The sequence below is a fragment of the Dipodomys spectabilis genome, unplaced genomic scaffold (genome assembly GCF_019054845.1).
Source record: "Dipodomys spectabilis isolate Male_0828 unplaced genomic scaffold, ASM1905484v1 ptg000714l, whole genome shotgun sequence".
NCBI classification, from domain to species: Eukaryota; Metazoa; Chordata; class Mammalia; order Rodentia; family Heteromyidae; genus Dipodomys; species Dipodomys spectabilis.
In genome coordinates this window covers 1,880,587-1,901,329 of record NW_024871391.1, presented here as the reverse complement: position 1 = coordinate 1,901,329, position 20,743 = coordinate 1,880,587, and the positions used below count along the sequence as shown (strand labels likewise).

At 51.5% G+C, this 20,743-nt stretch overlaps 1 protein-coding gene across 1 annotated transcript in view; it reads left to right on the top strand.

Annotated features, from left to right (window-relative positions):
* Window positions 1–20,743, top strand: part of Lvrn (laeverin) — a 35,676-nt gene that overhangs the window by 5,272 nt on the left and 9,661 nt on the right. The window contains 14 exon segments of the mRNA XM_042672524.1: window positions 3,687–3,829; window positions 5,774–5,913; window positions 7,173–7,299; window positions 8,574–8,728; window positions 11,833–11,946; window positions 12,458–12,601; window positions 13,555–13,620; window positions 13,722–13,787; window positions 14,384–14,556; window positions 15,465–15,541; window positions 17,033–17,172; window positions 18,639–18,694; window positions 20,236–20,307; window positions 20,309–20,381. Of these exon segments, the coding sequence (XP_042528458.1) occupies window positions 3,687–3,829; window positions 5,774–5,913; window positions 7,173–7,299; window positions 8,574–8,728; window positions 11,833–11,946; window positions 12,458–12,601; window positions 13,555–13,620; window positions 13,722–13,787; window positions 14,384–14,556; window positions 15,465–15,541; window positions 17,033–17,172; window positions 18,639–18,694; window positions 20,236–20,307; window positions 20,309–20,381 (1,546 nt within the window).

The following is a 20,743-nucleotide window of genomic DNA, read 5'->3' as shown; positions in this document are numbered from 1 at the left end:
GGCCCCGGCCTCCCCGCCCCGGCCCCGGCCTCCCCGCCCCCGCCCCGGCCTCCCCGCCCCCGCCCCGGCCTCCCCGCCCCCGCCCCGGCCTCCCCCCATGTCCCCTCCGGGCCGCTCTGCCTCGCTTCCCTCTCCCACTCCCCCTTGCCTGGGAACACAGACTTCCCGCGTGCTCATGAGTGTGTGCATGTGCATGTGTGTGTGTGTGTGTGCCAGCACCTGGTTGTGGGGCTTGAGCTCTGGGCCTGGGCGCTGTCCCTCAGCTCTTCAGCTCGAGGCGAGCACTCTACCCCTTGAGCCACAGCGCCACTTCTGGTTTTCTGGTGGTTCATTGGAGATCAGAGTCTCAGAGACTTTCCTGTCCGGGCTGGGTTTGAACCGGGATCCTCAGATCTCAGCCTCCTGAGTGGCTAGGATGACAGGCGGGAGCCGCTGGGGCCTGTGGTGTGGGTGGAGGTGTAGTGCAGCCACTCTGGAGATTAGGGGTTCCCTCCAAACATGAAACTTCAGGAGACCAAGCGTGAGAGAAATACACTTCGAGAACTGGGCATTCAGAGGAGACCCCGTCTCCACCCGCGGCTGGGCACAGTGCCGTGAGCCTGTCCCTAGCGTCAGTGGCAGAAGCTGAAAATGGGTGGATGGAGGGCCAGGCAAAAACCAGTAAAACCCTATCCTCAGATCCCTGGGGAGGCGCCGCGGTGGTAGACAAATGGCCCCCAAAGCTGCCCTTGTTCTCTGGCCTTCACGCCATACCTGGCAGGCCGCGGTGCGTCTCGGTTTTCCTCTGGGTTTCCTGGACGGGGACACACTGGTGGTGTTGCTCTCGGGGTCTTGGCCTTCCGGCCCGAGGTTGGAGGACTGCTCGCGCCTCACCTCAGCTCCCGGTCCACGTGGAAAGAAGGCTGGGCCTGCGGCCACCCGCCTCCTGCCATGTCTCTCCTCTGTCTCTATGTCCACTTCCTCCTGGCTCTGTGACCTTCACGGGCCAGCTGAGAGGCTGGAGGGCCCCCCCTGCCCCCCGAGTTCTGAAGGCCTCTGGCTTCGGATGCCTCGGTAAGGGAGGGGGTGACTCCTCCTTCCTTTGGGGTTTTGTATCTGTTGTATCACACGGCCTGGTTGGACACAACCGCCGGCCACGCAAGGAATGAAACAAACGTGGGCCACGGCCAGCGGTTGAACATCTGGCTCCACTCAACATTCCGATTTCTGGGTGTGCACCACGTAGCAAAACTGAAGTGGAGGGAAACCCTTGAAGGATTGGATTCAGTCTCCGACCAACTCTGATGAATCGCACTTGAGCACCATGGCTGCAGGCGGACGGAGCTCGCCAGGGCATTTGCAATGAAAGGCTTTGCCAACAGAATTGGGGGGGGGGGCGCGTATTATTCTTTTCTTTATTTTGTCAGTTGTGGGGCTTGAACTCTGGGCCTGGGCGCTGTGCCTCACCTCTTCAGCTCAAGGCGAGCGCTCTACCACTTGAGCCACAGCGCTACTTCTGGTTTTCTGGTGGTTCATTGGAGATAGGGGTCTCATGGACTTTCCTGCCTGGGCTGGCCTTGAACCACGATCCTCAGATCTCAGCCTCCTGAGTAGCTAGGATGACAGGTGTGAGCCACCGGCGCTGGTTGGTGGCAGCCCGGTTTTTCTCCCTCCTTTGTTCCTTGAAAACCCCCTGAGAGGCAGAGGCTGGGAAGCCACAGCACAGGACAGGTCATCGCCAAGCCTGACTTTCTGGCATTTCTTTTACGGAACAGTTGGCGCTTGAATGGTTTCTGAATGTACAGCCGTGCATCCTCTGATCAGATATACTTCCTCGCTGTACAGCACACGGCTTTGTTTTTGGTGTTCACATGCCATTTCGTACAAAGTGTTCTCCAGGCTCAGAGAGGGCTGTGGGTCATCTCCCGGCCACGGGCTCCTCCTCACTGCCCGGCCTTCGCCCTCTGCTCGTGGGATGTCTTTACTTGCTCTTCAGGATTAGTTTTCAAGCTCTGAATGGCCCTTGAGATCATCCGGAGGTACTGGGATTTGAACTCAAGGCTCTGTGCTCGAAAGGTAGGCCCTCTACCTCTCAGCCATTCAGTCATTCTTCACCCTGGTTGCTTCAGAGACAGGAGTTCACTTCTTGCCCAAGCTCCCGTCCAGACAGCCGTCCGCCCATTTTAGACTTGGTGTCTTAACTGGGCAGATAGAAGCGAGCTTCCACGAGTAGCGTTTCAGAGGCTTTTCTGCCTGGGCCTGGCCTCGAGACACAATCCTGTATAGTCTCAGCCTCCCAGGAAGCACGGATGACAGGCCTCTGTGCCCAGCTATAGGATAGGAAGGGCCGCCATGAACATTTCTGCCCAGGCCGGCCTCCAATCCTGATTCTCCCATTGTCAGCCTCCAGAATATCTAGAATCACAGTGCGAAACAGACACCTGGCCTTTCTGTGCTGCGTTGTCTAGAAAAGGAGATCTAGAGAGAGGGCAAAGGCGGCTTCAAAGCCGGAGGTGTGCACCTGGGTTTCTGCTGAGCCTCTGGACGGCGTCTCCGGAGGCAGAATTCTCTATTGGGTGTTTCCGTGTCTTTGGTTGTGCGGCTTCTGTCCTTCCTCTGTATTTAAACGTAGCGACCCGCATCCCAATACAACAAACCGCAAACACGCTTCAAGCTCTTCTGTCTACGCAGTAAGCAGTCTGCGCGCCACAGCAGCTCACGGCTGAGCAGATGCTTACACAGCTGCTGTGGACCCAGAGCTTGCAGGAATTGCAGATGACTCAAATAAACATAAAGGGGGTGGTGTAAAAAAGAAACATCAATTAACCCCTAGCTTCTAGTCTTTTTTTTTTTATTTTGGAAGTCAAACGCGATTTATATTTAGCTTGCTGTAGACTGAAATCCTCACAACCTATTAAGCGGCTTGTTTGTTTGTTACAAGTTATGGGCCTGGGCGCTGTCCCTCAGCTCTTCAGCTCAAGGCGAGCGCTCTACCACTTGAGCCACAGCGCCACTTCTGGTTTTCTGAGTGGTTCATTGGAGATAAAGAGTCTCAGGGATTTTCCTGCCCAGGCTGACTTTGAACCACAGTCCTTAGATCTCAGCCTCCTGAATAGCTGGGCTGAGCGGCAGGAGCCACCGGCGCCAGGCTTCTTGCTGGCTTTAGTTACTAATAATATAAAAGCGTGAGCAGCAACACAGAGTTGATCGTGTTGCTGTTTCCTAGTGGGGGGGGAGCTGAGGCTCGGGGGGATTCTGGGTCTTGGGTCTAGATCTTTCCATCAGCAGCCGGGGCCTCACGGGCTCCCTTTCCTGTCCGCGTGTTTTAAGGGCTCATGTCTGAAAAGGTTGACATGGTGCCTTTACTATGTCTGTTCTTATATTTTTATTAAAAAAAAAGTTTGAAAGGTTGACGAGCTGATCAGGCAGATACTATTTTGTAGTTGGGAAGGAATGAGCTTCTTGTTTGAAGATTTCCGGTGTGGTGGGGAGTGGGGTCTGTGTGGCAGAGCGGGCCTCGAACTTGCAGAGAAAGCTTGGAGCGACTCCGCACAGGCCTTCTGATCAGTGCCCCCCCTCCCCCCCCCCCGTCCGTCTGTCCGTCCGTCCGTCCGTCCGTCCATCCGCATAGGTATTTTGCTTCCATGAATCTGGGGCAATGCGAAATGAACTCCCCCCCCCCCCCCCCCCCCCCCCCCGTATTTCAGGGCCCTGATAGCGTCTCATTTGGAGCCAACCTTCGCCAGGACCGTCTTCCCCTGCCTGGATGAGCCGGCTCTGAAGGCCACCTTCAACATCACCATCATCCACCACTCCAGCTACGTGGCCCTGTCCAACATGCCCCCGCTGGGTGAGTCGCTTCCTCCCGCAGCTCTGCCGGCTCGAGCTCTGGTGTGGCTGGGGCGGCCGGCTCCCCCGGGCGGTGTGATCGTGGGTGCCCTGGCTCACAGCCGGGCAGAGCAGGACCTGCCTATGTGCTGGAACCCGGCAAACAGGGCCCTTGCTTGGTCACACAGGCGGCCGCCCAACCAGGTTCTACCTCTCGCTATTATTGGTCCTTAGTGGGAATGAGCCGGTGTGGGGGTCTTGGTTTGAATCTGATGCGTGATGTGTTTTATTTGGCTCTTGAGTTTTTCTCTTCCTCCCTCCCTCCCTCCCTCCCTCTCTCCCTTCCTTCCTTCTTTCCTTCCTTCCTTCCTTTTTTTTTGTCGGTCGTGGGGCTTGAACTCTGGGCCTGGGCGTTGTCCCTCAGCTCTTCAGCTCAAGGCGAGCGCTCTACCACTTGAGCTACAGCGCCACTTCCGGTTTTCTGGTAGTTTATTGGAGATAGGAGTCTCACAGTCTCTCCTGCCCGGGCTGGCTTTGAACCGTGATCCTCAGATCTCAGCCTCCTGAATAGCTAGGATGACAGGCCTGAGCCACCAGCGCCCGGCCACGTCCAGTTTTCTGAGTGGTTTGTTAGAGATCAGAGTCCCTCTGGCTTTCCTGCCCGGGCTGGCTTTGAACTGCCATCCTCAGATCTCAGCCTCTTGAGTAGCTGGGGTGACAGGCGGGAGCCACCAGCGCCCGACGACTTGATTGATTCTTGTCACTGCTTGTTTTCAGTGGTTGTACGAAGGGGTGTCAACGCCACAGGTCAGGTAGTGCGTGCGCGTGCGCAGTGTCTCGCGCAGTGTCAGCCCTTGCGTCCTCCTCCCCGACCTGTCCCCAGCCCAGCCCCACCCGCAAGTTCAGTGGCTCCGTGTTTCCATCTCTCCACACCAGACGTGAAGACCCCACCCGCCTGCCCTTCCCCGCTCCACTCCACGAGACGCAGAGGCTTCGTCTCTTTAAAAAAAAAAATCTAGATTTTTCTTTCCTTGAAGAAATCAGAACAGCTGAGCCCTGGCTGTGTGACTGACAGGTGACAGTAACCATTGGCAGTGGAGAAGAGGGCTCGGGCGCCACACGATGCCCCGCCCCCTCCCCGTCCTGTCCCATCACGTCAGACAGGTGTACCAGGTGGTGAGGGCGGCTTTAGGCTGCGCAGGGCCTGTGCTGAGCGAGCTCCTCTTCCGACTGCTGTTGAACTTACCCACCTGTGACTGAGCCCTGACTGGGTCGGTTGTCAATGTGTAAAAACCTGTGACGATTTGATACAAGAATTCAAAGTGTCGTCTGGGCGTCGGTGGCTCACACCTGTAATCCTAGCTACTCAGGAGGCTGAGATCTGAGGATCACGGTGAGAAGCCAGCCTGGGCAGGAAAGAACGTGAGACTCTGATCTCCAACAAACCACCAGAAAACAGGAAGTGGAGGTGTGGTTCAAGCGGTAGAGCGCTCACCTTGAGCAGAAGAGCTGAGGGACAGCGCCCAGGCCCTGCATTCAAACCACAGGACTGGCACAAAAATCACACAAGGACTGCCAAGTCGTGGTCAAATCTGGGCGGGGAGCATGCAGGCCCACGCCCCGAAGCACTAGAGAATATTCTTGACTGCATCATAGTGATACATATTTGTAAGTTACAGTGTGTTCTGATCAAATCAGGGTAGATAGTGCTACTGTTGCCTTTATTATTACTCCACGTTTACATCCTGGAGAGAGAGAGAGACAGAGACAGACAGAAAGAGAGGGACAGAGACACAGACACACTCCTTCGTGTAGTTGGATGGTTCCTGGTAGGGAGGGAACTCCGCCCCACTGGATTATGGGAAGTACTGGGTAGGTGGTTTGATGGGAACCCACCCGGCCAAGGGCCTCCGAGTTGGAAATGGCTTCCGTCAGCAGTCACTGGACTGAAGCTGGTTTCCCCCAGGTCAGTCAGAGATGGTGGACCAGGACGGAAGCCGGTGGACCGTCACCACGTTCCACACCACACCCCCGATGCCCACGTACTTGGTGGCATTTGTGGTGTGTGACTTTGACTGCGTCAGCAGGACGGAGCGGGGGAAAGAGGTGCGTGATGGTGCGGGGTGGAGGGGTTGGCCGAACGAGACATGACCGGCGGGCATGGTGGTGCACAGCTGTAATCCCGGCCCTCCTCCGTGCTCTGCGCTCAGCTGTTTCTGAAGCTAACTGCGTTCACATTTTCCTTTCCTTACCTCTCACTTCTGCTCCAAGGGTTTCTAGTTTTATGCAGGTTCTGAAGAACATGCTGGAGCGTCTATTAAGAATGACTTAATGCCGGGCGCCGGGGGCTCACGCCTGTCATCCTAGCTACTCAGGAGGCTGAGATCTGAGGATCCTGGTTCAAAGCCAGCCCGGGCAGGAAACTCCGTGAGACTTTGATCTCCAGTGAACCACTCAGAAAACCAGAAGTGGCGCTGTGGCTCAAGTGGTAGAGCACTCCCCTTGAGCTGAAGAGCTGAGGGACAGCGCCCAGGCCCAGAGTTCAAGCCCCACAACCGACCAAAAAAAAGGAGAGAATGGCTTGGATGATATTGGTGTAGAATATAAATGCGTCCGATTCGGGTGGTGCTGGTGCGACCCGCAAGCCTCCCGCTTGAGCGACAAATCAGAAAAAATGGCGAGAGGTCCTTTTGCTGTCAAGGGTGTGTGAGAACAGGGATTTTCACTTGGTGCCACACACTTCGAACCCAACGAAGTCTCGATCCACATCTTGAAATTCGAGGAATGAATCTTAACTTTTAGAAAGGAAGTTGGGATTATGTTTTGTTTATTTTTATTGTGGACATTGAACTCAGAACCTCGTGCTTGCCTAGGCAAGCGTTCATGGGACTCGAACTCTGGGCCTGGGCGCTGTCCCTCAGCTCTTCAGCTCAAGGTGAGCGCTCGACCACTTGAGCCACGGTGCCACGAGCGGTTTTCGGGTGGTTTATTGGAGATCAGAGTTAGCACAGACGAACGGCAGGAAGGGTTTTCGTGGTGGGGTTTGAACGCGTACTTAAATAACTCACAGGGGAGTTTCTCCTTCCCCCGCGTTCCTCTTCCTTCGCCTTCCCCCCCTCCCTCTTTTTTACTTACTTTGTGATGGTTTGGGGTGCGTTTGGTTGTGCCACTCACTGGTGAGTGAATTGCCTTGTGGGATGTTTCTCACATGCTCAGTTCCGCTGGTGATGGGCTAGGGCTGTGCTGTAGGGCAGCGTGGGGGTGGTGGGGGTGGAGGGGGCGGAGGGGGGGGGCGGAGGGGGAGCGGCATTGTCCCCGGATCATTACTGCTCATCCTCATGGCTGCCTCCCCGCCTCCCCCGTAGATCAGCGTGTGGGCCCGCGCAGACGCCATTGCCCGCGGCCACGCCGACTTTGCCCTGAACATCACGGGCCCCATCTTCTCGTTTCTGGAGGATTTATTTAACATCAGCTATCCTCTTCCGAAGACAGGTAAGGCGCAGGGGACCCCGGGGTGAAGCCCGCATGACGACGTCAAGCCACCAGCTCCAGTTTTGGGGCTCCAGACTCGGCAGCTTTGGCCCCTGCCCTGTGTGGTGCCCTGTGCCCAGCGGGCTGACCCTGCCCCCAGGCTCAGGCTGCTCCTGGGCGCCCCAGGGCCTCCCTGCCCCTCCCAGGCCCCCCACAGGGCCCCGGGCCTTTCCCTCCGTAGGATCAGTTTCCTCCACCCCTAAATATTCTTTTTGTCATTGTTGTTGGTGGTTGTGGGGCTTGAACTCTGGGCCTGGGCGCTGTCACTCAGCTCTTCAGCTCAAGGCGGGTGCTCTACCACTTGAGCCACAGCGCCACTTCTGGTTTTCTGGTGGTTCATGGGAGATGAGTCTCACGGCCTTTCCTGCCCGGGCTGGCCTTGAACTACAATCCTCAGATCTCAGCCTCCTGAGCAGCTGGGATGACAGGTGTGAGCCACCAGCACCCAGCTTCTATAATGAATTCTTGCCTGCATTCTCTCCCTGTGACCGTGTCCAGGAAAGAAAGCACCATCAGGGTCCTGGCGCTGGGTTCCGGGGCTCAAGCTCAGGGCCTCTGACTCGGCCTCACTCCATCCTTTCCGGCTTTTGGGGTCTCCCAGCTTGCTGGTTTGGAGGTGGTCTCACTAACTTTATTCCCCAGGCTGGCCTGGGACCCTGACTCTGACACTCTGCCTGCCCAGGAGCTGGGATTACAGCTGGGCCTCGCCACGCCGGCTCCCCACCCTGAGAGTGGTCTCCTGTGGCTTTAATTTTCCGCTTCTCTAGATACCCCGTGTCTTTTGACGTCTGTTTGTCATTTGTAGCTTCTTTAGCGCGGTGTGTGTGTTCAGATCTTTTGCCCGTTTTGTGTTGCGGCGGTTGAGTTTTAAGGGTTCTCTGTCTGTTTGGGTGTAGGCCCTTCATCAGACAGACTCACATGATCCTGGGTATTGGGCACCTGCTTGTAATTCAGCGCTTGAGCGGTGGAGACAGGAGTTCAAAGCCAGCCTGGGCCTTGAACTTCTTTGATTGATGTAGAGTCAAAATCATTTATTTTCTGGTCTCTGTCTTTGGTATTTACTTTTTATTAAAAAAAATACTTCTTAGGTTATAAATACTCACTTGCTTCTTCAAAACTTTCATGACTTCATTTTTGAGATGATTGATAGCTAGGATCTCAGCCGCTGGGAGGAAAACAAAGCAAAACAACGCGGAAAGCTGCTCTCACCAATTCCCCTGCATCAATCCACTTAGATCTCGTCGCTCTGCCCGTCTTCGACGCGCGGGCCATGGAGAACTGGGGGCTGCTGATGTTTGATGAGTCCCTGCTGTTGCTGCCACCCAGCCAGGATCTGGCAGAAAAAAAGACTCTCATCTCCTACATCGTGTCCCACGAGGTTGGACACCAGGCACGTGGTAAAACGTCCCTCCTTGTTTTCTCCAAATAGCAGATAACAAAGCACTACCGGGTGTGTGTGTGTGTGTGTGTGTGTGGAAGGCCTCTGGGTAGCGGGTCCAGTTAGATTTGAACTACCAGCGGTGGATCGTAAGGATGAGAACCAGTCTAGTCCAGGCTGAGGACTTACCTGTGAAGTTCCTCTTGAAGGAAGGTAAGCCGCAGGGGGCCAGGCGGGGTGGTGCAGGCCTGTCCCTCAGCAACTCAGGAGGTGGATAGGAGGATCACATTCCAAGGGCAAAAGCACAAGACCTCATCTAAAAAGTAAACGAAAGCACACGGAACTGGGGAAAATGGCCCACATGGGAGATTGCTTGCCTGGCAATCCTGAAGTCTGCAGGTCCTCTCCCGCCAGAGACAGCGTGGAGGGGGAAGAGAGGAAAGGGGAAGAAAGAAGGAGGGAGGGCGGAGGAGGGAGAGAAGAAGAGAGGGGAGGATGAAGGAGAAAAGGAAAGAAAAAAGGAATATTCAGAAAGGTCGCTGAGCCAGGCGCCGGTGGCTCACGCCTGTCATCCTAGCTACTCAGGAGGCTGAGATCTGAGGATCGCGGTTCAAAGCCAGCCCGGGCTGGAAACTCTGTGAGACTCTTTTTTTTTTTTTTTTGTCAGTCGTGGGGCTTGAACTCAGGGCCTGGGCGCTGTCCCTCAGCTCTTCAGCTCAAGGCGAGCGCTCTACCACTTGAGCTACAGCGCCACTTCCGGTTTTCTAGTGGTTTATTGGAGATAGGAGTCTCACGGTCTCTCCTGCCTGGGCTGGCTTTGAACCGCGATCCTCAGATCTCAGCCTCCTGAGTAGCTAGGATTACAGGCGTGAGCCACCAGCTCCCGGCTTTCTGTGAGACTCTTATCTCCAATGAACCACTAGAAAACTGGAAGTGGTGCCATGGCTCATAAGGTAGAGCGCTCACCTTGAGCTGAAGAGCTGAGGGACAGCACCCAGGCCACGAGGTCAAGCCCCACCACCCACCAGCAAAAAAATAAAGTCACAGATGGATTAATTTCAGCCTTTAATTTAATTTTGGAGAGCGAGGAAATGGATTCAGGCACCTCGAACTGGGGGGAACCGCTATTAATCCTCAGGACAGCGCAGACAGATTAGTGTCCTAGACCAAGGGACTCCCAGAAGGTGCTGGGGGCTACTGGACAGTCAGGGACTGGGCTGCGGGGCTTCCCGAGCTGTCTCGGGAAGGAGCAGCTGCTGGGTGCAAATGACTCTCGGAGCCGCGGGCAGATTTTCTCATGGCGGCTGAGGTGGTTTTGGCATTCGGGCAGCTTTGCTGCTATCGGAAGAATTTCCGGGTAGCTCCCGGGCCGTGGGTTTGTTGATGTTGGAGAAATCTTGTGTTTTTCTTAACTAATTCTGCTCAGAGCCCACGCCTCTTGGCCCACGAGCTCCAGTAGGACATAATTGCGGCTGGACCGAGTTGCAGATTTCTTGGGGCGATGTGCGTGGGGCAGGGCCCAGATCGTAGCCTTGAAACACACACTTGCAAGGGGCAAGCGGAGCGAGGCAGCCGTGGGCCTCACTGGACACGGCCTGGACAATGAACCATGCAACTTGTGCTGGGGACGGGAGGGGAAAACTGGGAGGCAGAGAGGGAGGGGGAAGAAAAGAAATGGACTCATCGCCCGACTTACCTGCGACCCCTCTGCGCATCCCCTTTACAATAACAACAAAAATTCAAGAAAAATAACCAGTGCAATTAAAACACCCATACGTTTGCTTACAACAAAGTTTAAAAGTTAATAGCTAGGGGGCTGGGAAGGTGGCTCAGTGGTAGAGCGCTTGCCTTGCATGCCTGAGGCCCTGGGTTCGATTCCTCAGCACCACATAAGCAAAAAGGAAAAAAAAGCCGGAAGTGGCGCTGTGGCTCACGTGGTAGAGCACTAGCCTTGAGCTGAAGAGCTGAGGGACAGCGCCCAGGCCCAGAGTTCAGGCCCCACGACCGGACCCCCACCTCCAAAAAACGTTAATAGCTAGTAAGTGAGCATTCAGGCCTTCTATATATTGGACTATATATATATATATATATATGTATATACACACACACACACATATACTATATATATAAGTATATACACGCACATACACATATATACTATATATAGACTATATATATATATATATATACACTATATATATACTATATATATATAAGTCTCACAGCCTTTCCTTCTTGGGCTGGATTTGAACTGCAGTCTGCAGATCTCAGCCTCCTGAGTAGCTAGATGGTGTGAGCCACTGGCACCTGGCTATATTCTTTTTGTTGTTTTTTTTGTCAGTTGTGGGGCTTGAACTTGGCCTGGTGCTGTCCCTCAGCTCTTCAACTCCAACGGAACATTCTACTATTTGAGCCACAGCGCCATTTCAGGTTTTCTGGTGGTTCATTGGAGATAAAAGTCTCACAGAGTTTCCAGCCTGGGCTGGCTTTGAACCGCGATCCTCAGATCTCAGCCTCCTGAGTAGCTAAGATGACAGGCGTGAGCCACTGGCACCCAGCTAAATATATTCTTTAACTGTAAGAAATACTGTTCTACATGATCTTATGTTTAAACATCACGGTTGTCTTTTTTTAAACACAAATTGCATCCAATCATGAGAGGTAAAAATCATTATTTCAGAGAGATGCATGTTAGATGTTTCGTTATGTTTAAATAAGAACTTGCATTCTTGTACAGTCTTGTTTTCATGTTTTATTATCAATGGTAAAGTTTAATGACCAGCTAGGCGCTGATGGTTCATGCCTGTCATCCTAGCCATTCAGGAGGCTGAGATCTGAGGATCACAGTTCAAAGCCAGCCCGGGCAGGAAAATCCGTGAAACTCTTATCTCCAATGAACCACCAGAAAGTGGAAGTGGCGCTGTGGCCCACAGTAATAGAGCGCTGGCCTTGAGCTGAAGAGCTGAGGAACAGCGCCCAGGCCCAGAGTTCAGGCCCCATGACTGATTTTTAAAAAATGTTTAATTGCCTGCTATTTGTTTAGCATGTAGTTACGGTAAATGCGACTTAAATTTGAGAAAATTCTTCTTCTTTTTTTTATCTTCCATCTCTAAAAGTGGTTTGGAAATTTGGTCACCATGAAATGGTGGAACGACCTTTGGCTTAATGAGGGCTTTGCGTCGTACTTGGAGTTTGGGGTCACGAGCCACTTCAACCCCACGCTCCCCAAGGTGAGTGCGCCCCGACGTGTGTGCTGAAAATGGTGCAAGCATTAGAGACCATTCATGGTGTCTTATTTATTTATTTGTCGGTCGTGGGGCTTGAACTCGGGGCCTGGGCGCCGTCCCTCAGCTCTTCAGCTCATGGCGAGCGCTCTACCACTTGAGCCACAGCGCCACTTACGGTTTTCTGAGTGGTTTATTGGAGATAAGAGTCTCATGGACTTTCCTGCCCAGGCTGGCTTTGAACCATGATCCTCAGATCTCAGCCTCCTGAGTAGCTAGGATGACAGGCGTGAGCCACCGGGCTCGGCTAGTCTATCATTTCTTTATCTGTCATCTAACTAGCTATCCGTTTACCTATTTACCTATCTATTGTATGCAAAGGAGGAGTTGGCTATGACTTCTCAATGGTTCTGTCTTTCCTCTTTGATATGAGTTTGTGAAATGATTTCTGGACCTTTGAACCTTGCGTTTCCACCACACCTGGCGGGCTGATGAGGCTCCATCTTTCCCTCGACAGAATGAGCTCTTTTTTTCCAACCTGTTGTATGGGGTCCTGAGAGAAGACCACGCCCTGGAGTCCAGGGCCGTGTCGGTGAAGGGGGAGAATTTCACGGGAACCAATGAGATCGTCGGCCTGTTTGATTTATTCACATACTACAAGGTAAGAGCAGAAAGACGTTCCCTGGGCAGGACCTTGCATCTGGTGCATTCTGCAGAGTAGAGACTTCTGTGAAATTTTCAGCTGCTGGTATGAATGCCCTTGATTTTATTTTACCAAATAAATAGGTTTCAGAAAATGGGCTCTAACCTAGCAACTGTCACCTGAGCCCTATCTTAGACGTTGGGTACCATCTACCGTTTGTTTTTTGGTCAGTCATGGGGCTTAAACTCGGGGCCTGGGCACTATCCCTGGGCTTTTTTTTGCTCCAGGCTGGCACTCTACCACTTTGAGCCACAGTGCCACTTCTGGTTTTCTGGTGGTTCACTGGAGGTAAGAGTCTTACAGACTTTACTGCCATGGGCTGGCTTTGAACCGCGATCCTCCGATCTCAGCCTCCCGAGTAACTAGGATGACAGGTGTGAGCCATCTCCCATTTTTGAAGAAACTCGCTCAACTTGCTGTGCTAAAGGCAAATCCTTTTGGTTCCCTAGGAATCTGTTATTACCTGTAGCTATTTCCATTTAATAATCCTTGTGAAGAAGGGTGAGCAAGTGTAGTCATTATTTTCAAGGTACATTATGTTAAAAAAAAATGAGCTATGTAACTTGAGGGTAAGAGCAGAAGGGGGAAGGGGAAAGAAAGCAGGAGGGGTGGTATTCATCAGGAAGCGCGGCGGAGGCTCCCGGCTGACTGGTGGAACTGTAACCCCTTTGTACACCTGCTTAATAATAACAACCATAAAACGCAAAAAACAACCTGTGTTTCCTGAACTATTTATACAGAGGACATTTGCTCATCTTTTTCCAATTGATAGCGTATTTGGTGGATAATTCAAGTATCTCTTTAGAGCGTAAATGTGGTCAGAACCCAGAACCTTGCAGATCACCGGGGAGTGGTTTTGGTATGTAGTTATTGAATTTTGTTCAAATAACGAATGGGTTCTTATGTCCTAGGGAGCGTCTCTGGTCCGGATGCTCTCCTGTTTCCTAAATGAGCACTTATTTATCGGCTCCCTGAGGGTAAGTTTACAAGACATTACTCTGTGGCAGTCAACATAAGTTGCTTCGGTATGCTTTTTTGTTGTTTTTTTTTTTAAACATCATCTTCTTTGTTTCCACAGTCGTATTTGGAGGCGTTTTCTTACTCGAATGCTGAGCAAGGTGACCTGTGGAGCCATTTTCAGATGGTGATTGTCATACTTTGGGACATTTTTTTTGGATGAGTTTTTCATCTGACTTGTAGGAAGGCCGTGGTGAATATCACAGTTCCACAGGAAACCCCCATTTCTGGATTTGTCATATTCCCTGCATTGGGGATTAGATTGTCTTTTCTCGAGAAGCCTGGTACAAATTACACCCATGAATGTGGCCAACATATTCTCAGCGAGTGAGTTCATATCTACCAGCTGTCTAACTGCCATCCTCAGCATGGTGCCTGTAACCTGTGCATCGAATTTTTCTTGTCCTTTGTCTTAAGACAGTATCACTACAGGTGGCCACTTGGTCCATGATAGGTTTCATGAATAACCTGGAGATGTTCTGTGGGGAGGTGGGCGTGGCTTACCTGCGAAAGCTGTTGTGGCTCCTGTCCGTGAACCGGGCATTTCAGACCCTGTCCTACGATGAATCCCTCTGGGATGCTCAAGAGAAACCCCGTAGAGAGCAACCGCAGGGAATCGGTCCAGGGGAGTATCACACACTGGGCTGCTGCCTGCCCGAGGGAGTGGAATGATCTCTTAGGATCTTGCTGCTTCTAAGGCTTTGGTGACTTTTCCCGAAACAGGCCATAGATAACCAGACTCAGATCGTTTTGCCAGCGACGGTGAAAGCCATCATGGACACGTGGACGCAGCAGAGTGGCTTTCCCGTGGTCACCTTAAACGCCTCCACTGGTGCCGTGACACAGGAGCCCTTCTACCTGGAGAAGGCTGAGAACCGGACGCTCCTGGCCCACAAGTAGGTGTCTCTGAGCCTGCCTTCGCTGCTGGGGGAAGGAAATCAGTCACCCAGTGGGGGAAGGGCGGTGATGTCACTGTGTGCTGGGGAAGGGGGGGGGGGGCAGAGCCCCGGGGTCTGGACAGCGCCCGCGACTGGCGATCAGGGATCCCAATACGCTTGGTCCGGGACTTAGAGCGCCCTAGTGCTCTAAATATCCACGCTTCATAGTCTGGGTCCGAGGTAAGCAATATGGCGCCACAGGGATTAGCAGCTCTGTCCTTGAAGAATAAATAGCTCAGTGCTTGTGTGCCCCAGTGCAAACATCTTGTGTATACATGTGGCGTGCGTGTGTGCATGCGTACATTGGTGCCTCTTCAAGGCCATACCCAGGATATTAGAATTAAGGCTTCTGTTTAGATACTTAGTCACGTACTGATTTACTAAACCCCAAACCGAGGTAGGATCTTGTGTTAAATTCTCTTAAGGACCCGTGGCCTTATCTTAAGTAGGTATAATTTGATTATTGTTATTGATGGTTGGAAACAAAGGTTGATGAGTAGAAGCCAAGCATTTATCTGCCCTTCCTCTTCTCTTCCCTTCCTTCCCTCCCTCCCCTCCCCTTTCCTGTTAACTTCCATCGCTGTGACAGTTTGATTCTCACGCCTCACTTGTAGTCTACGGCAGAACAAATGAACGATCAGTTGTCAGATGCCTTCGCTGCTGTTTGTCTCCCTGGGAGAGCTGCTTGTGATGCAGATCTTCCTCAGGCTGTGCTTTTGAGATGGGGGAATCTCAGCGGTGTGGATAAACACGGCCTAAGTCCTGCATACCCCAAAGGAGCAACCAAGGAACTTGAGAGCATTGCCTGCTATTTTTTTATGACCTCTTTCATCTTACCTATTCTTTCTTTCTTTTCTTCCACGCAGTGGCACGTGGATTATCCCTATTGGCTGGATGAGGAGCGGAAAGGCACCGTCTTTAGTCTGGCTGGAGAAAGACAGCAGTAAGTCAACAGTTAGATTTCCCACTTCATATGTAACCATTCATGAAGACAGAATGTCAAAATGTCTAGCTATGAAACTCTTTACTTCATTCAAAGATTACAATGTACTGTTAAGAAAAGTAAGCCAGGCACCGGTGGCTCACGCCTGTCATCCTAGCTGCTCAGGAGGCTGAGATCTGAGGCTTGTGGTTCAAAGCCAGCCCGGGCAGGAAAGTCTGTGAGACTCTTATCGCCAATAAACCACTAGAAAACGGGAAGTGGTGCTGGGCCTCAAGTGGTAGAGCACTCGCCTTGAACTGAAGAGCTGAGGGATGGTGCCCAGGTCCTGAGTTCAAGACCCATAACTGACCAAAAAAAAAAAGGGGCTGGGAAGGTGGCTCAGTGGTAGAGCGCTTGCCTTGCATGCTCAAGGGCCTGGGTTCGATTCCTCAGCACCACATAAGCAAAAAGAAAAAAGCCGGAAGTGGCGCTGTGGCTCAAGTGGTAGGGCACTAGCCTTGAGCTGAAGAGCTGAGGGACAGCACCCAGGCCCAGAGTTCAGGCCCCAAGACCGGACCCAAAAAAAAAAAAAGAAAAGAAAAGAAAAAGAAAAAAACCAGAAAAGTGTCTTGTTTTTGTTGAATGTAGAGGTGTTAAGAAAAGTTTCTAGGGGCTGGGAAGGTGGCTCAGTGGTAGAGTGCTTGCCTTGCATGCATGAAGCCCTGGGTTTGATTCCTTAGCACCACATAAGCAAAAAAGAAAAAAGCCGGAAGTGGCACTGTGGCTCAAGTGGTAGAACGCTAGCCTTGAGCTGAAGAGCTGAGGGACAGAGTTCAGGCCCCACGGCCGGACCCAAAAAGAAAAGAAAAGAAAAGTTTCTAATCAAAGGTCATTATATGTTTATTTATTTCTTTATTTGTCAGTCGTGGGGCTTGAACTCTGGGCCTGGGCGCTGTCCCACAGCTCTTCAGCTCAAGGCTAGCGCGCTACCACTTGACCCACAGCACCACTTCCGGTTTTCTGGTGGTTTATTGCAGATAAGAGTCTCATAGACTATTCCTGCCCTGGCTGGCTTTGAACCGTGATCCTCAGATCTCAGCCTCCTGAGTAGCTAGGATGACAGGCGTGAGCCTCCTGTGCCTGGCTGGTTATATGTTTAAAGTAGTACTGTATGGTACGATTTCATAGGTTAACATTCCAGCAGTTTTGTTTATTTTTGGTAGCAGTGGCTCACACCTGTCATCCTAGCTACTCAGGAGGCTGAGATCTGAGGATCGCGGTTCAAAGCCAGCCCGGGCAGGAAAGTCTGTGAGACTCTTATCTCCATTAACCACCAGAAAACCATAAGTGGCGCTGTGGCTCAGAGTGGTAGAGCGCTCCCCTTGAGCTGAAGAGCTCAGGGACAGTACCACGACCACCACCAACCACAAAAGAACTGAGAGGGTATAAAATGTATTGAAACCCTTAACAGACACAGCATCTCAGACTACTCTTTCTGCGGTTGTTTTGTAGAAGTGTTCCCTGAAATGCGGCTTTCAGAGTCTGACCGTGACTGGGTGATTTTAAATCTGAATGTGACGGGATATTATAGGGTTAATTATGATAAATTAGGTTGGATGAAGTTAAGTGAGCAGCTTGAAAGAGATCCTAAGGTAAGGTCACTTGTGATGCTTTTAATTAAGTATTATTATTCATAGTACACGGTCCGCTTTCTTCCCTCCTTCCTACCCTCTCTCCCTCCCTCCATCCCTCCTCCCCCCTCCGTTTTTCTCTTCTCTCTCTTCCCTTCCCTCCCTCCTCTTCCTCTCTGCAGTATCAGGAATTGAATCCAGGGACTTAACATACACTACTTGAGCATAAGTACCACTCGAGCCGGGTCCCCAGCCCTATGGTTTCGTGGTTTTGTTTTTGCTCCTGCTGTCCTCAGCCCAAGGTCCTCTCACCTCTGCCTCCAGAGTAGCAGCGGTGGTGACAGGTGTGTGTGGCCTGCATTCTTTCAGAGAGCGATCTCTGTGGTTGTGGGAGAGTCCCACCGCGAGCCCTCAGCCGTACTGGAGAGTATTGCTTCTTGCGTTCAGGAAGAGGTGGTATTTTGGATGGATCTCCTGTAGTTTTTCAGACGTTCTTCTCGCTTTTCCAAACTAATTTGGGCTCTGTCCGAGCCAGAGTGCACTTTCCTATTCATCATCAGTTTTGTGAACTCTGGCAAGCGCTTCAAATGTTCTATTCCGATTCTTTATTCTAAAGTAAAACGGGAATGCGATCCAGTTACAATCCTGTGATGATGTGAGGTGGAGTAGTTAAAAATATACCTAAGGGCTGGGAAGGTGGCTCAGTGGTAGAGCGTTTGCCTTGTATGCATGAGGCCCTGGGTTCGATTCCTCAGCACCACGTAAGCAGAAAAAGCTGGACGTGGTGCTGTGGCTCAAGTGGTAGAGCGTTCGCCTTGAGCTGAAGAGCTGAGGGACAGCGCCCAAGCCCAGAGTTCAGGCCCCATGACAGACAAAACAACAACAAACAAACAAACAAAAACAAACAAAATATATAATATATACTTAAAATTGAACCCACAATAGATATTTAGTATATGCTAGAAAATGACTAGCTTCACTACGACAATTAGATTTCCGCTTTCCTTCATGGAGAAGAAATGAATTCACAAGACATTAATACGTCAATACAAGTAAGAGCTTGGTTTAAAATATTCATTTATTATTATTTTTTTAATTTAAAGACACTATGAAACATGAAGTCTGTAAGCACTAAAATGTTGTCTGGTTCTAGGAGTAGGAGTTCAGTTCCCCGCTGGCTGTGTTGGAACCTTCAGTTGACTCTTTTAAGTATGGTCGCCTACCTTATTTTTTCCCCCATGCTGTGTTTTGGGAAAACTCTGCTGGATGATTCCAGAGGAGTCAATGATCGGAAACAGATGAGTCTCGGGGAGCATCCTCTGTCCGTCACTTTGTTTTTCTGCACTTGAGATAATTCCCACAGCAGTGATTTCTACGCAGCCCAGATTCTGGAAAGCTGTTATTGTTGTTGTCTGTGAAAAACTAAATCACTAAAAAGATGTCCTCATTTTTTTTTCCCTGTTCCTATTTGGGTCTTCATACGCCAGGCCATCCCAGTGATACACAGACTACAGTTGCTGGGCGATGCGTTTTTCTTGTCTAAGTGAGTACCTTTTCTTCTCTCGTGGCTTTGGGTGAACCTCGTGAACTTTATAAAAGACCACGGCCCACAACTGTGAATCTGGATCTGTAGCCTTCGCAAGCCTTACCTGCTTAGAACAGGGGTCCAGTGGGGTATTCTGGTGAAATTTAAGCAGAAAGAATTGGTGGGAATGAACAGATGCTCAGTTGAGAGGTTTTGAAGTTACCCAAGGCTGATTGATGGGCTGCAGCTCCCATTTTAATGAGATCAAAATGCACAATTGTTGATTTGACCTACAACAGATTTCCCCCCACCCCTCCCATATAGGCTTCACTGCTGGGTATAAATGATTGTCTGTCCAAGATTTACGTTTTCAGGCAATAGAACTCGGCAAGCCGCTGGGCACTGTGGCAAAAGCCTGTGTGTAGTCCTTGATCCTCGAGAGAGGGTTACCTAGAAGATCATGGTTCCAGGCCAGCCATGTAAAAACCTCCTGAGATTCCATCTCAAGCAATAGCTCCTGTAATCTCAGCTCCACGAGGAAGTACAAAGGGAAGGAGTGTGAGTCTAGACCAATCCGCGCACAAAGAGAGACCCTCAGCTCAGAAATAACCAGCTCCGAAAGGGCCGGCCCATGTCTGGTCCAGGCGATGGGGCTGCTGCCCGGAAAGCCCCCAGCCTGGAGTTTTAGGCCCTATTTCTGCTTCCCAAATATTAAGGAGAATGTGTAAGCAGTCACCTCGCGGGATCTCTCTTTGGTCAGTTGCATTTCCTGAGTACCTGTCGGGTCTTTACTCGGTTTCCCCTCCCGTCACCGGCAGGAAATTCTGATGCGCTATTAGTTTGCTGAAACACCTAGTTCTGTTCCCTCTCGGGTCTGACGTCATTTCCCACCCCCCAGAGCGTCGTTCAGACCAGTCACAGCCGTGTCATGTTCTTCTTTCCTTGGGATCCCTTGTTCTCTCTAGTGATGTCAGTGGCCACTTCTTTACGAGTGTGTCCGCTGCTACCGGGAAGAAAGAAGTATAGTGAATGTCCACAGGGACATTTTCTTCTCGATTTCCCTCCCGTATTTCCTTTATCAGGGCCTGGGTGCTGTCCCTAAGCTCTTTTGCTCAAGGCTAGCCAACAGCGCCACTTCTGGTTTTCTGCTGGTTCACTGGAGATAAGGCTCTCAGGGGACTTTCTGGCCAGGGCTGGCTTTGAACCTCGATCCTCAGATCTCAGCCTCCTGAGTAGCTAGGATGACAGGCGTGAGCCACCGGCGCCCAGAGGCAGTGAAGTTTTAGGCATTACTTGAGTCATGTTCCGGCTGCTACGCTGCTCATGACACGTCCGACATAGGATGGGAACTGTTATCTTCTGGAGTTCTGGTTTAATGTGAATAAGCCAGGCCCGCGTTGAAGTCAGGTGTTGAGAGGCAGGTGGCATGGTGCCCGCCCTGAGTTCGAACTCCGAGACTGCACGCAAAGAAAAGAACTACAGAGCGAACATGGAAAGGGTGCGGTCCACACAGTGGACTTGAAGGCGTGTCTGAGTATGTGTGCTTCCCAATCGAACAGGAACAACTACGTGGAGATTGAGACCGCGCTCGACCTAACCAAGTACCTTGCAGAAGAAGATGAGATCATCGTGTGTCTTGGTAAACTTGGACACCAGGCACCTTGTTTCTGATGCCAACAACTACGACTCACACCTGTTACTGAAGGTAATCGTGCGTGTCTGGTATTCTCCAGTAAGTCCCTCTCCCGCTCACCTTACCCCAGCGGGCGTCTTCATGAAAGGACTTTCCCAAAGCAGTGGCCTATTCATTTCATTTCATTTTTTTTTTCTTTTTGTCAGTTGTAGGGCTTGAACTCAGGGCCTGGGCGCTGTCCCTGACCTTTTCAGCTCAAGGCGAGTGCTCTACCACTGTGAGCCACAACTTCACTTCTGGCTTTCTGGTAGTTCATTGGAGATACGAGTCTCACGGCCTTTCCTGCCCAGGCTGGCTTTGAACCTCGATCCTCAGATCTCAGCCTCCTCAGTAGCTAGGATGACAGGCGTGAGCCACCAGCGCCCGGCCTCATT